The sequence below is a fragment of the Ambystoma mexicanum genome, chromosome 14, assembly GCF_040938575.1.
Source record: "Ambystoma mexicanum isolate Mex_15411 chromosome 14, UKY_AmexF1_1, whole genome shotgun sequence".
Lineage (NCBI taxonomy): Eukaryota > Metazoa > Chordata > Amphibia > Caudata > Ambystomatidae > Ambystoma > Ambystoma mexicanum.
The window spans coordinates 377,864,205-377,877,372 of NC_090940.1; the positions used below are offsets into that span (position 1 = coordinate 377,864,205).

At 43.3% G+C, this 13,168-nt stretch overlaps 1 protein-coding gene across 2 annotated transcripts in view; it reads right to left on the minus strand.

Annotated features, from left to right (window-relative positions):
- The window catches only part of MIA2 (MIA SH3 domain ER export factor 2), a 2,742,135-nt gene that overhangs the window by 1,182,842 nt on the left and 1,546,125 nt on the right, over positions 1–13,168 (minus strand). For both annotated transcript variants that reach the window (XM_069637493.1, XM_069637494.1), the window contains one exon: positions 11,597–11,720. In XM_069637493.1, the coding sequence (XP_069493594.1) occupies positions 11,597–11,720 (124 nt within the window). The remainder of the gene's footprint in view (positions 1–11,596; positions 11,721–13,168) is intronic.

Genomic DNA, 13,168 nt, shown 5'->3' on the forward strand with positions numbered 1-13,168 from the left:
GTATATAATTGTAACGCTCACCTGGCTCCCACGGAGGCTCTGGTCTGGGTTGCTGTGGCCTCTTCAAGCGTGATGCGCAGAATTCGGACCACCGATTGAACAGGACCCCCAAATCTTGCTTGTCTGGCCCGTAGGAATATCCTTCTGCAGATGAGAAAGGGGATTAACTGTCTGCTGAATAGTGTGCTTGCTCCCCCCTTTTCCCCTTCGTTCTTCTCTGACTTCCTCCAAAACCCCCGGTTTAAGCTCACCTTATGGTTTGGAAGGATGAACTCTCCATCCTGTTTCTGGTGCAGGGGCGCGCGTTCGTCCAGTTACTTCACTGGTTTTCAGAATGGCGCTGGCACATCCACTTGACTTTTCTGAGCGATACGCCGTAAGTATGAAGATGCAAAAGTTCAAGTGTGAGCCTCCTTTTATGTTGTTTTCTCTGTCCTTTATTTCAGGTGCAGAACAAAGGCGATGCGTTGAGGGGTTAAATTGCCGGTGGTAAAATCAGGTGAGTTAGTGATGAGGGTGACCCCTCTAAATGTCTTTATAATTCCCCAGTAATGTCTTTTGTCCTTTCCCCATAGGGGCCGGGGTGCGGTGCCTGCCAAAGATGCAGCACCGACCCGAGATGTGGAATGGTTCACCAAGAAAAGCCGGTAAGTAATAAGGATGAAAATTCGGCTTTCCTCTTGTGTTCCCTTGCTCACCTTTTGTCTCTTCTTCTCTCCCTTAGGTGCAGAGATGTGGCGACCGGTGCTGAGAGCCGCGATGGAGCCGGGTGGCGTCTCGGGAAAAGGTGAGTGAAGCGCGGCGCTGCAGCGAGCAACGCGGTGCTTTTAAATGGAAGTCTTCCTTCAGGAATGCTGGCGTGAAGATTCCGGATGCAGGTAAGAAGGTTGAATAAGTTCTTGATTTTCACCTTTGTCTTCTCTTATTCCCTTACAGGTGTTCCAGGTTCGAGGCGGGCATGGCTGGAGTCCAGGTGCAGGAGCAGACACGGTGAGCGTTCAGCTGCTGGGATGCAGAACAACGCGAAGCACGTGTGGCTGTCCGGGCGTGGCTTAAATAGCTTTGGAAGAAGTTCCAGGTGAGTATTCTTCCACAGCCCCACCCAAGTAACAAAATAGTTCCTTCAGAAAAATAGTCCCTCCTAAGCCTCATTTGGCTTGGTTCTTCATGCAGCATGGTCTGCATCAGGTGAGCGTGCACCATGGTCTGCTTCAGGTAAGTGCACCAAACACTTCCCCTTATGAGCCCGGCGCCTATGGCGCCAGGACTGATGTCCAACATGAGCCTGGCGCCAACGGCGCTAGGACAGAGTCCAAAGAGCCCCTATAAAGGGCCGCTGGGCTTTTACCCGGGGGCGTGATGCCTGCTCCCGGGGGTGCTGGGCCTGGCCTGGTGCTACGGGGGAAGGCATCATGACAATAATGAAGCATAACCTACCCACACTATGGATAGGGTTGGAGAGTGATGAGAAAACAGAGATAGAGGACTTATTCATCAGAAAGAACACCACCAGAAGTACATTATTTGTTTTTCTAATGGATTCCTTCTTCGCAAAGCAAAGGTTCCTCATTTTAGACTGCCATGGCAGTCCAGAAACTGGAGCGACAAGAGTGAGAACTACCACCTAAACCAGGGAACTCTGGAGCACTGTTTGACCAAAACATGTGTCCAAACCAGACGAGGAGTAAATAGTGCTTGGCAAAGGTGTGCAAAAAAGTCCAGGTATTGAACGTCAGGGGCTTTCTTCATCAGCCTTTGATTACAGAAGCATAATGCTTCCACCTCTAGCTCCAAATAAAGACTCCCTACCTTGCAGCAATCTTGCTATTCTTATACCTCTCCTCGAGCCATGACTGGTAGAGAACTTCCTTTATATTTCTTTTGAATTCTATTGGCTTTGCTTTCTGGCCTATATAACATGATGGGGAAGTTTAAGTAATAGTATCAAGGTCAGCTATCTTGGATTTTATCTATAAATCTTTGTAAAAGACATTGGGCCTCCTTACAAGTTTGCTGGTATCCTGGCAGTAAATTCACCAGGATACCGGCAAACGGAAATGGCGTTACTGGCACTCGGTCTGGCAGTATTTCCGCTGGATTACGAGTGCCGGCAAAGGTTATAAATCCCTAGTCCATGGAGTCCCATTAGACTCCATGGGTGGATTTGGCGAAATTACCAGCACTGGTATTACCGGTGCTGGAAACATCGGTGATTTTTGCCAGTAAGGGTCTGACTTACCTCCACCTTTTAGCTTTAGGTATATCAGGTGGCCCACCGGCGAATTTGTTCTTTGCTGGTGCGGAAACATCCAGGTATGCGGCCATCGCGGTACGTTAATTCCACACCAGCAGAGTCATAATGAGGCCCATTATGTGGAGCTGCACCATCTTGGAGTGGAAACTTTGATGAAACACAGATTTCTTGACAGTTCTTGTCTGGGGTTATGGGTGTTCTGTCACAGTGAGTAACTGCAGTGGACGTCGAACTGGCTTTCAATACAAATTAAAAATGTGCCACAGCCCTCAGTGTGATGGCTCAGTTACAAGAACTTGTAGAAATAGTCACAATGAGGAGCAACAGACAATCGAGACACAAGTTACATGGTGCAATCTCTTTATTTGGGATGTAAAGACCCATTGGATGAACACTTATGGGCTTGAGGAAGAACATTTTAAGTTAGTTATCTTTGACACTTAGTGTCAAGATCAAGATTTTAACCAAACAAGTAGGAGAAGGGGTTTAGCTGAGAGGACCCAATGCCCTAATTCAAATTCCCTTGTTCTACAAAACGCAATTAAAGGGATATAGGCATCTGCTGTATATCTTCAGGTCAGTTACAGTTACAGAGTATTTACAGCAACCAAGCAAGATTTGGCTGCTTAGATGAGTGTTCTTCCATTTTAAGGTTGTGTTCTGGGTTCCAGGGATGTAGATTCCACATACCTATTTGGAAAGGACTTGTGGTTCCCTTGTCTTATGGGATACCAAAAACGGTACTGTAAGTAGTTATGATTCTCCTTTGCCTTAAGAAATACTCAAAACAATGAATGGGTCGGGAACCGCCACCTCACCTACCCCCATCCACCTCACATGGGTGCTTTTCAGACTAAAATAATTCTAAACGCAAGCCAAGGATTATGTTCCTGGCCTGACCCCTCTATATTCTCTGGATGGTCTTCCTTTCCATCTGGCTTTTCGAGGTTTGTCCTTTTACCTAATATTATTCTGACCAAAGGAAATGGGGTGACAATATCACACAAAGGTTTCTGGGAACAAGGGTATCATGAACTGGAAAGGGGTAATACCATCTCTCACCTGAGGACCCTTCCTTCCCATTTCCCAAGTGCCCTCCACCCAGGTGATCCTCCCTTGCTTCTCCACCTCCAGGGTCAGGATACAAAAGAAATGGCCTTTCCCTGGCCATCTGTGCAGAGGATCCCAGGGAAATATATGTGAGGACGCCTTCAGGTTTCTCAAATATCTTTCCCCTATAAAAAAAAGGCCTCATGCACAAGGGACTGATATTGTAGGGCTTTGAGGGTTCAGTTCCTGGTGTAACCTATTCTTGATCTTATTCCAGTCTCATACAGCGTTATCGAATTCCCCTGTATCCTTACGCCAAGTGTAGAAGGAAAAGAGGAGGTTTGGGACAGATTGCCTTTGTGTAATAATGATGAAAATTTAGGAAAGTCAGTTTCGATAATAGTTTATCCGGGTAATCTCAGGCTAATGGCAAAAGGGAAATTGGTAGTTATTCCTTTTGCTTGAATGGTCACATTTACTTTAGGATAGATTTCCTGATCTCCATGTACGCATATTATCTTCACTAAGGATGCTCCCTTCAACCTTTCAGGGGGTACTAGGTCAGCCCTCACTGTGGTTCGTTTAATAGCAGAATCCACGAGGGCCTGTTCTGGAATTCCATTGACCACTGCTGGTTTTGTAGGTGGATTGAGTAGATGTTCCACAAAAGAAATTATTTTGGACTTTTACCTCCTCATTAATTTCCGGGTAGTCCCATTCTATCCCCATCATACACCCGATTTCTATGAGTTCTTTTCTGTTTACGGGACAATTTCTAGCTATATGTCGTGGCTCTCTAAAGGAGAAATATGTCAGAATTTGGGGTTTTGGTGTTCGAACCTCTTCCCTCTTCAGTTCTTACTGGGTTTGGCATCTGGTCCCCTCTCTAGTCTTACTTTCTCCCCAACAGGTGAGTCCCAGAACCGGTACGGGGACTCAACTCTTTCTTTAGAGACAAAAGGAGGTGTAGGAGGGTCCTTAATTTCCCTTCTCTCCTCAGGTTTATGTAAGGAGTGGAAATATCTGTTGGTGTCAGAAAGTTTGGCCAGTCTCAATGGCTAGTGAGAACGTAGTTTTATTTATTTGTAGAAAAGCCTGCTGGAGAGACTGAGGTAAAGAATGAATACATTGTACTAAGCTTAAAGCTTCTAATACCTCTGGCAGTGTTTTTCTTCCTAGACCTAAGGACAAGGTGTTTTTAACCCTCTCTCCGAGCTCAACTGGTGTGTCTCCGGGACCCAATATGTCTGAATTATTGGATGTAAAACATGGCAGTTTGTCCTACCAGTTGTAAAAGCCCTTCTTTAATATCAGAGAACGAATTTGTTCACAGGAGATTTTACAGCTGGTATGATGTTTGCAACTCTCCTTTTAAAAGAGGTCCCACGTAATCGATCTTCAATTCATCCCTCCAGTTGAATTGACTGGTTAATCTTTCAAAGTTCAGGAAAAAAAATCCTAAATCCTCTCCCTCTTTATACAGCTGTAACACTCCCTGGGGAATGTAAGGCTTTTCTTGGGCTGGCCCCTTTGTAATCTTTTTTCCGCCTCAATTTGATAGTTAGCTAACCTGGTCACTACTCCCACCAATGTTGCCAACGTACCTGGGGAGGACAAGGTGTTACTTGAGCCCGCTTCAGATTCGGACATAGAGAACAATTCTGGCTTATCAGTGGTGTCACATCTGCTGTCTACGTCCCTGGAAAACAAACCTGAGTTGACACCTTTGTTGTTAACTCTGTAGGCAGGTAGGGCGAGGAAACAAAAGACTTCCCCTGCTCTAAATTTGCAGGGCCTAACGATCCAGGTCAAATACATGTTTGGTATTCTCTAACTGATACAGTGATCCTATCCCTATGTTTCAAGTGATATGTGGTCAAGGGAAGGGTGTCTAGGAGGATCTGGGATTCATAAAACAAGTATTGGCACTTAACCGGTAAATGTAACTGTAAGGCAATTGCTCTTTTAAGTGCTAATATCCTATCCTGGTCTTGAACTTTAACGATAATATCCTTCCACACTTTTTGTTGGATTACCAACCACTTAAGGGTCCCTCTGTATCAACTGAATGCATCCAACTCCTGACCCCATCTGTGAATGCATCATGAAGCAAGACACAGACAACAGATTCAAAGTTGAAAATACATAGTTTTATTAACTTAAATGTCAGGATGGAAAAAGGCCTAACTTGCCCTATGCTAAGGTGGGTGTTCCCGACAAAGAAAACTAAGGAACGCCAGAGTCAAATAGTTAAACTGAAGAATCTGTGTCCAAAACCTATACCTGCCCTCACAACTGAATCTATACAATGTGATATGTTAGCAACCAAAAAGAAAACTGTGTTTAAAATTAAATTCTGAGCTTCTTCCAGCTCGCAGCTTCCTTTCAGCTCCCTTCCACATGTGTCAAACAGTTCCAAAAAAGGCCCAAAATTACCTTCTTTGGAGTTAGCATGAAATAGTCTGAATCAGGACGGGGTTCACTTCCCCAAGTCAGAACTCAAGGTTACTTTCCCCAAGTTTTAAGTAACAGTTCAAAAAGTAAGGTATCCTTGTCATCTAAATGTAACATTCCAAAGTTCAAGGTTTCAAACATTAGTTCCTTTAGTTTGTAGTTTTCACACAAGTGGATATCAATACTCCTTGAAATGTTTGTTAAATTCCCTTGTAAGTCAAGTTTCGGCAGCTTTTATTTGCATGTTCCTAAAAATCCTGTTCAATTTAGAACTCAGCTTCCAGTGGTTTGTTTTTCCTTTAAAGGTGTATTCATTTCAGCCTTTTAATATACAATGGTTTGTTTGGATTCGAGGTTCTGTTCCCTTTCTGAGTTCCAAATATCTTTATTCTGATGATAAACAAGATTGTAATTAAGTTTGGTATATAATAATCATAAATTTGGCTTATGGCTCATTTGTGCTTTGTTTGTTGTTCAATAAGAGTTTATTTCATTTTAATTGATTTGCCCAGTGTTCTGAGACCTTTGAAAACCTGTTTCTTGCCACACACAACCACTCTGATAGAAAGCATCCTCAGTTCTACCAAGCCCTTTGATGAATGATGAAGGATCTGTGACTTTCAAAAATGTGTGTATTCAAGGCACACGACCACTGATACAAAGCATTCAGCGTATAACAAAGTTAACACACTTGCGCACCGGGTATCCCATTCATTAGAAACCCACTGGTCGATTTTACTTTTCTTGTTGCAGCACAGATCACACAGCCTTCTTCTCACAGTTCTTGTTATAGTGCAGATTGCACAGTTTTCTGTTTTTAGTCTCAGGGCTCCAGCTCCTGCCCTTGAGTGATCCTCACACACAGAGGAACAAGCACTTCAAGCAACAAAGAAAGGGGCAGCCTTCCCACACGGCACCCCTGACCGTGTTCAGCCAGCATTGAGGTTTGTCGTTTTGCCTAATATTATTCTGACCAAAGGAAATGGGGTGACAATATCCCATAAAGGTTTCTGTGAACAAGGAATATCATGAACTGGAAAGGGGTAATACCATCTCTTACCTGAGGACCCTTCCTTCCCATTTCCCAAGTGCCCTCCACCCAGGTGATCCTCCCTCACTTCTCCATCCCCAAGGTCAGGATCCCAAAGGGATCGCCTTTCCCTGGCCATCTGTGCAGAGGATCCCAGGGAAATAGACGTGCGGATGCCCTCAGATTTCTCTTTACTTTGTTGTGCTGTCACGCTGCTCCATGATATTTTAGTTGCTTTTATATAGTTTTATCCGATACATTTCATTTTTAAAATTGTCCGCGTCATATTGCTTTTCTGTGCGTTTGAATTATTCTTACCTGATTAGTGTGCTCCCTTTCCTTCTTTGATAATACTTTAGTCAGTGTGATTTGAAACAGAGGCTGCTGCCAGGCTCTGATCACATTTAGCTCTATTTGACTACATAGCTAATATTGTAATCCTCCTGTCCCATTATTTTTAGGACTCAGGCGCGAACGTGTCTGGCCCGAACAAACCGGTTTGTGCCGGTTAGTGCCGGCAAGTACTGGGTACTGCCTCCGCACTGTGTCCTGTCTATCTGAACCTACCGCAATGACTACACGTTGCTCCCTACTGGACTGGCGGCGTTCCAGAAAAACCGTCGGGTAAGGCTTGATGCACATTTAGAGGACTCGCCTCCCCCCTCTGCTCCCCCTTCCATATCTGTTACCAAGGTGACACTATAACACACGAGCCGCTGGACTTATCTACTACCACGCTTTTCTCTTTGGAGGAAGCAACTAATAAAGAACTGCTTAAGAATTATACTATCTCTCCAAAAATTGGTCCTCCAAGTCAGTTACACAAACCTCTTTCAAATGCGCACTGCTTAATACACGCTCTTTGGTCTGCCACTCTACGGAAATCGCTGATCTTATCCACAAATCGAAAACCAGATTTTCTGGCCATAACCAAGACGTGGCTTCATAATGCAGCTTGCCACATCACATCTCTCGCCACTCCCGAAGGTTATGATTTTTTGCATGAAAATCGAGCTATAGGACGTGGGGGAGGCGTGGCTACATTCCTACACTTCCCATAAAGTGCATTAAAATCATTGTAAAACCACACTTGTGAAATTGCAAATCAATCCTGTTACCTCCCTTAGTTTCTTACTCCTTTACAGACCCTCAGAAGTCATACCACTTTTCGAATAACACTGATTGGCTCTTCTTAGTAGCATTACCAAATTGAAATCTCCCTTGCTTGTTTTGGGGGACTTCAATCTCTGGGCAAATAACTCACAATGTCGAGGCGCCACGTCTCTTTAAGATACCCTGGATAAACTCGGCTTCTCACAACATGTTACTAAACCCACCCACCCTTGATTGGTATTAGCCTGTAACATGGATATTCTTAATTTTAAGATTCAGACTTGTCCTTGGACTGATCATTTCTTGCTCTACTTTGACTCGAATATTCAGCACTGACTAAACCTATACGTCCTCTTAGACGAACCATTACTGCAAGGAATTCAAAAGGCATAACACATGAGGCATTTGCCCCCACTGTTCTACCTCTACCACTACTACCCCTCCTGAATGCTGAACTCCCCCTTGATGTTTTCTCTCTGACTTTCAGGAAGGGCGTAAACCAATCATTTGAATCTCTGGTCGCCCTTAAACAACTCTGCCCACAGAAAACACTCTCCTCACAACTTTGGTTCTCTTCAGTTATTCTAGAGGGCAGAGCTAAGAAAAGGAGAGCAGAACGCCAGTGGTGCAAGCATCCCTCTGCTGACTCCCTCAATATCAATAAGGCAGCTGCAAGACTGTTCAAAAACTCAGTTCCTGTAAATATCCTTCCCGAGGCCGATAATACATGGTGTCAGCACATCCATGACTGCTTCGCCCAGAAAGTTAGCTTACATCAGCAAAATATCTCTCATAAATTGAATGCTTTTCAATCCTCTGAGCAAGACCTAATGCCAAACAAAATGCTATCCATGTGAGCCAGCTTCTCCACGCATTTCCTTTCATGGAGTATCAGAAAGTGAAGTTAGCAAAATCAAAATTAAACCCCACATCCTGTAAAGGAGACAGTTTCCCGGTCTTGCTTTTTCAAGAATTCCGAGACATTTTGACACCCTGGGTTACCTCCTTTGTAAATCGGTCTTTCGTCGAGGCAGTTGTTCCAGATAACATCAAGGAAGCATGGATCACCCCCTGCTGAAAAAGGAGAATCTCGATACTGGGGATCATGGGAATTTCAGGCCCATCACAAATGTTCCCTTCTTGTTAAAGATCTTGGACAAGATTGCACTTGATCAATATCAAGCTTTCGTTACACAGAACGACATTCTCGCTATAGGTCAGTCAGGTTTCCAGGTGAACCACAGAACCGAGACTGCGTTACTCGATCTCAAGTCCAAAACAGTGGAGATTATTGACAAGGGTGGCCAGGCACTATGACTTCTTCTAGACTTGTTGGCCGCTTTTGATTTGGTTGACCATGTAATCCTGGCTGATAGACTGATTGAGGTAGGCAGATGTACTGAGTCAGCGGCAAACTGGCTCATATTCTTTCTCAGCCCATGATCTGCATATGTGACCAGAGACAACGCACAGTCTCTCAAGGTGACATTGACTTGCAGGGTCGCACAGGGATCCTGCCCGCTGCAGCTTCTTTTCAATATTTACATCAAGCCTCTGCGTGATCTCTCTTCACTGGGTGTCCGTTTTGCTAACTATGCCGACGAGACCCAGATTGTAATAGAACTCTTAGGTCTTTATACTAAGGACCTTAAGAAAGTTAACACCATCTTTCACGCTATACAACTCTGGATGACCAAGAACTCCCTGGCTCTGAATGATTAAAAAAAACGGAGCTCCTTATATTGGGCACACTGGTTAAACTCAGTCTCATGGTTCCCTCCTATGCTAGTTTCTGCATTGCAGGAAACACAACTAAAGTCTCTGACTCGGTGAAGACATTAGGAGTCTATTTTGACTGCCACCTTTCATTTAAAAAGCATTTTCTTCACGTTAAATCCTCCTGTTCATTTGACATACATCTACTATGGCAAATTCACCCCTACCTCTCAGAGTCATAACAGGTTTTGATTGCAGCAGCTATTACCAACTCAAAATTAGACTACTGCAACATTCTGCTTATTGGTTCCTCTGATGCAAATATAAAAAGTCTTCAGGTGTTGCAAAATGGAGCAGTCCGGGCCGTCTGCAGCCTCGGACGACATACTCACGTCACCAAAGCTCGCCGTAAATTACATTGGCTGCCAGTTAAACAAAGGATTACATTAAAAGGCACTATGTTGGTCCATAAATGCTTGTTTGGTAAAGCCCTGAAATACCTGTCAGCAAGAATTCTCTAAGTTCCCTATCATCAAACTCTCTGCTCCAATAAAAAAGTCCTCCTGAAGCAACTCTATTGAAGAGGATTGGTAGCTCAAGCTTTCAGGCCTGGGCCCCAGTTCTTTGAAACCAGCTCCCATCCTCTCTCAAAGGCTTTGAGTCCACCACCCTGTTCAAGAAAATGCTAAAAACACATCTATTTGAGCTGGGCTAATGTATCCTCTCATTTTCCTGGATTTGACTCTCCTGTTGTCTGACAATGCTTTCTCTGATGTCCTTGTTGTATGAGTGCACTGAGGCCTATGAGTGAATCGTGCTACATAAGAACACAATAGATAGATAGACAGACAGACAGAGACAGCCAGAGACAGACAGACAGACAGCTAGATAGTCAGTCGTCACTTTAGTCAGCATTTCCAAAATCTTGATATCTCTTTTCTCCTTATTAAATGTTCCCCACGTCCTCGTCACCTTTAAGACTTTGAGCGGTCTGGGAGGGTTCAGGAATCAAAGCTTCAGCCATGCTTTAACAGGTGAGGCAGGAGTACAGCTTTCAAGCTGCCATTCCTGAAGCGGACAGTTCTAGATCTAGAATCACACATTCTTACCTGGTAGATTTATGCTAAGCCTAAACTACTGAGAAAGCAACAAAGGAAGCATAATGGAGGGTTATGAATCTCGCTGATACAGCTCGAGATAGCCAGAAGGGGCTACATCCTTCAAAAATTACAATTTGTAGAACAGAGAACTGGACATTTGGACTTTGGCACTGTATCCCTTTTATATTAGACATGTACATATGTTACTCTTGCGTCCTGTCCCCTTTCCTCCATACTAAGAGTACGTTAGTCACTACGGTGAGTAACTTATAATGTATGTTAGGCCTCAATTTATTTTGACACTGCTAGACAAAGCTACTACCTTTCTATGTTTGAGTCAGAGTCCCTGTAGGAGTTCATGCAACCCTGACCTCCCAAGTCACAACATAGTGAGAATAACCCATAGGATAGACTCCTGAATCCTGGCTCTGGTGGAGGGCCAGAGAGATGTTTTGTTTTGTCCCCCTTCCCGGAGAACTTTTGCATAGGGCAGCCATGAAGGCCATCTCATTCTGTTGCTCTATTTTGCTTTCCACAAGCATTAATTCACCCCTCCTTGTGTGAGTAAAATAAAGCTATTTGAACTTCACCCTGTGTATGTTGACTGTTCCGTTGTAGACCTATACTGTGACAATCCTTAACTGAATGCAATTTATGAACTTTATTCAGTACTACATAAGAACTATTGAATAAAATGCCTAAAGAGAAAACAAAACATGGGGTGATGTCACACCATTACCAACAGAAAGCTGCCAAGTAAAACGTCAGTTCAGATAAATAAACCAGGATTTATAAGGTAGGCACACATTCATTTGTACAATTTATTATACGGAAAAAAATCGTACTCTCAAGTAAGTAAAAAACAAGAGTGAACTTTACCCAGATGCTCTCCATTTTCAGTTTCTCCTGTCACTTCTGCTTCCCAGTTGTTATCATGTATGTTATTCTCTTTACTTAACTCAGCACTCCAATCTTTCATTGTCAGCAAACAATCAGTGAGAGACTACGAAGAAATAATCAATTACCCAAGCTGTCACTTATATACTGTAAAAGTATAGGTTTCTAACAGTATTATGACATTGCCCAAGCTAATAAAAGTACACAGGTGACAAAGGTAAATCTATTGTATATCTTATATGACTACACATAGTACTTTACACAAAGTACTGAATATCAGAGGACACCTTTTTTTACTATTATATCATTATTTGTATCATTGGGTGTATCTGAGCACACCAAAAATAACTTTAAAAAAAGAATTCACATGAGAACATTGAACCCTCCCCCTACCCAACCCTACCAACAGTTATAACTGCAGAATAATAGTCCCGACAATCAGAAAAGATTTTAGTGGTTATTGTGATTATTTATCATGAATGGTTGTCTGGCAAAGCTGGACACTAGTTGAGCCACATACTTTGTACAGTATTCTTTGCTTTTCATTCACTGTAGAACTAGGGGAAACATACAAAAGCAGGGAACGTATTTACAAGGAGCCCTAAGGCAATCTTCATATTCAGACTAAGGGATGAAAGTTCATATTGTGCGTGGTTGCATAGCTTTTGGGCATCTAATCATTCAGATAGACACACTCAGCCTTTTGTAACTTCCATGCATTAAGCTGTTACAGACAGACATTGCACTCTCCGTATGAATTACATTTATTGATGAATTCTCTCGGTTGGAAACAACTAAATGGGGTACTGTCTGTTTAAAACCCTTTTGAAACTACGCGTCTGCCTGGTGTTACTGCATGCACATGGTTAGCTTGCACGGACACAGCTAGAACGTTTTGCTTTAAAAGATCAGTGCAATAGGCCTCAGCTTACATTCAGAAGCTAGTACTGTGCATGGCCCTCATCTTCATTCATCAATATAAAGCACAGGCAGTAAATCTACTCGAAGTATGATCTTGCATAGTAAACTAATGGTGCACTATACACAGTTACTGGATGGCAGCAAATTAAATTAGCTTCTCATCAATGTTGTATATGCAATGGTTGTCTGACAAATGTCTCTTGAATGGCATGTCTTGAACATGCTGAGATGTTAAAAAGACTTAAGATTCATGATTTTGGCTGTATTTCAGAAAATGCTTTAGCTAAATTGTCAACATATTAAACTGGGAACTGAATTATGCCCATCCGTTAATCTGCAGATCAATGTGCTCTGCTAAGGATCACATGGTCCACCCTTCAGCTTGGCATAGTAATAAACTGTCTCTGCTTCCTCATTCAAAAATGTCCTGAGCAGACGAATTCCATCTCACCTGGTGTTGTAGCCTCCTTTGCAGAAGAGGGACAAAGCAGGACCCTAGATGTTGGGGGCATCTGGTGAAGAGCTTGATGTAATACCCAATTTCCAGCCAGGTTACTGCAAGAAAAGGGTATTCAAGGCTCTTGTGAAATGGAGCTCCCAGGTACAACTGCCTACAGTCACATCTGAAATGTA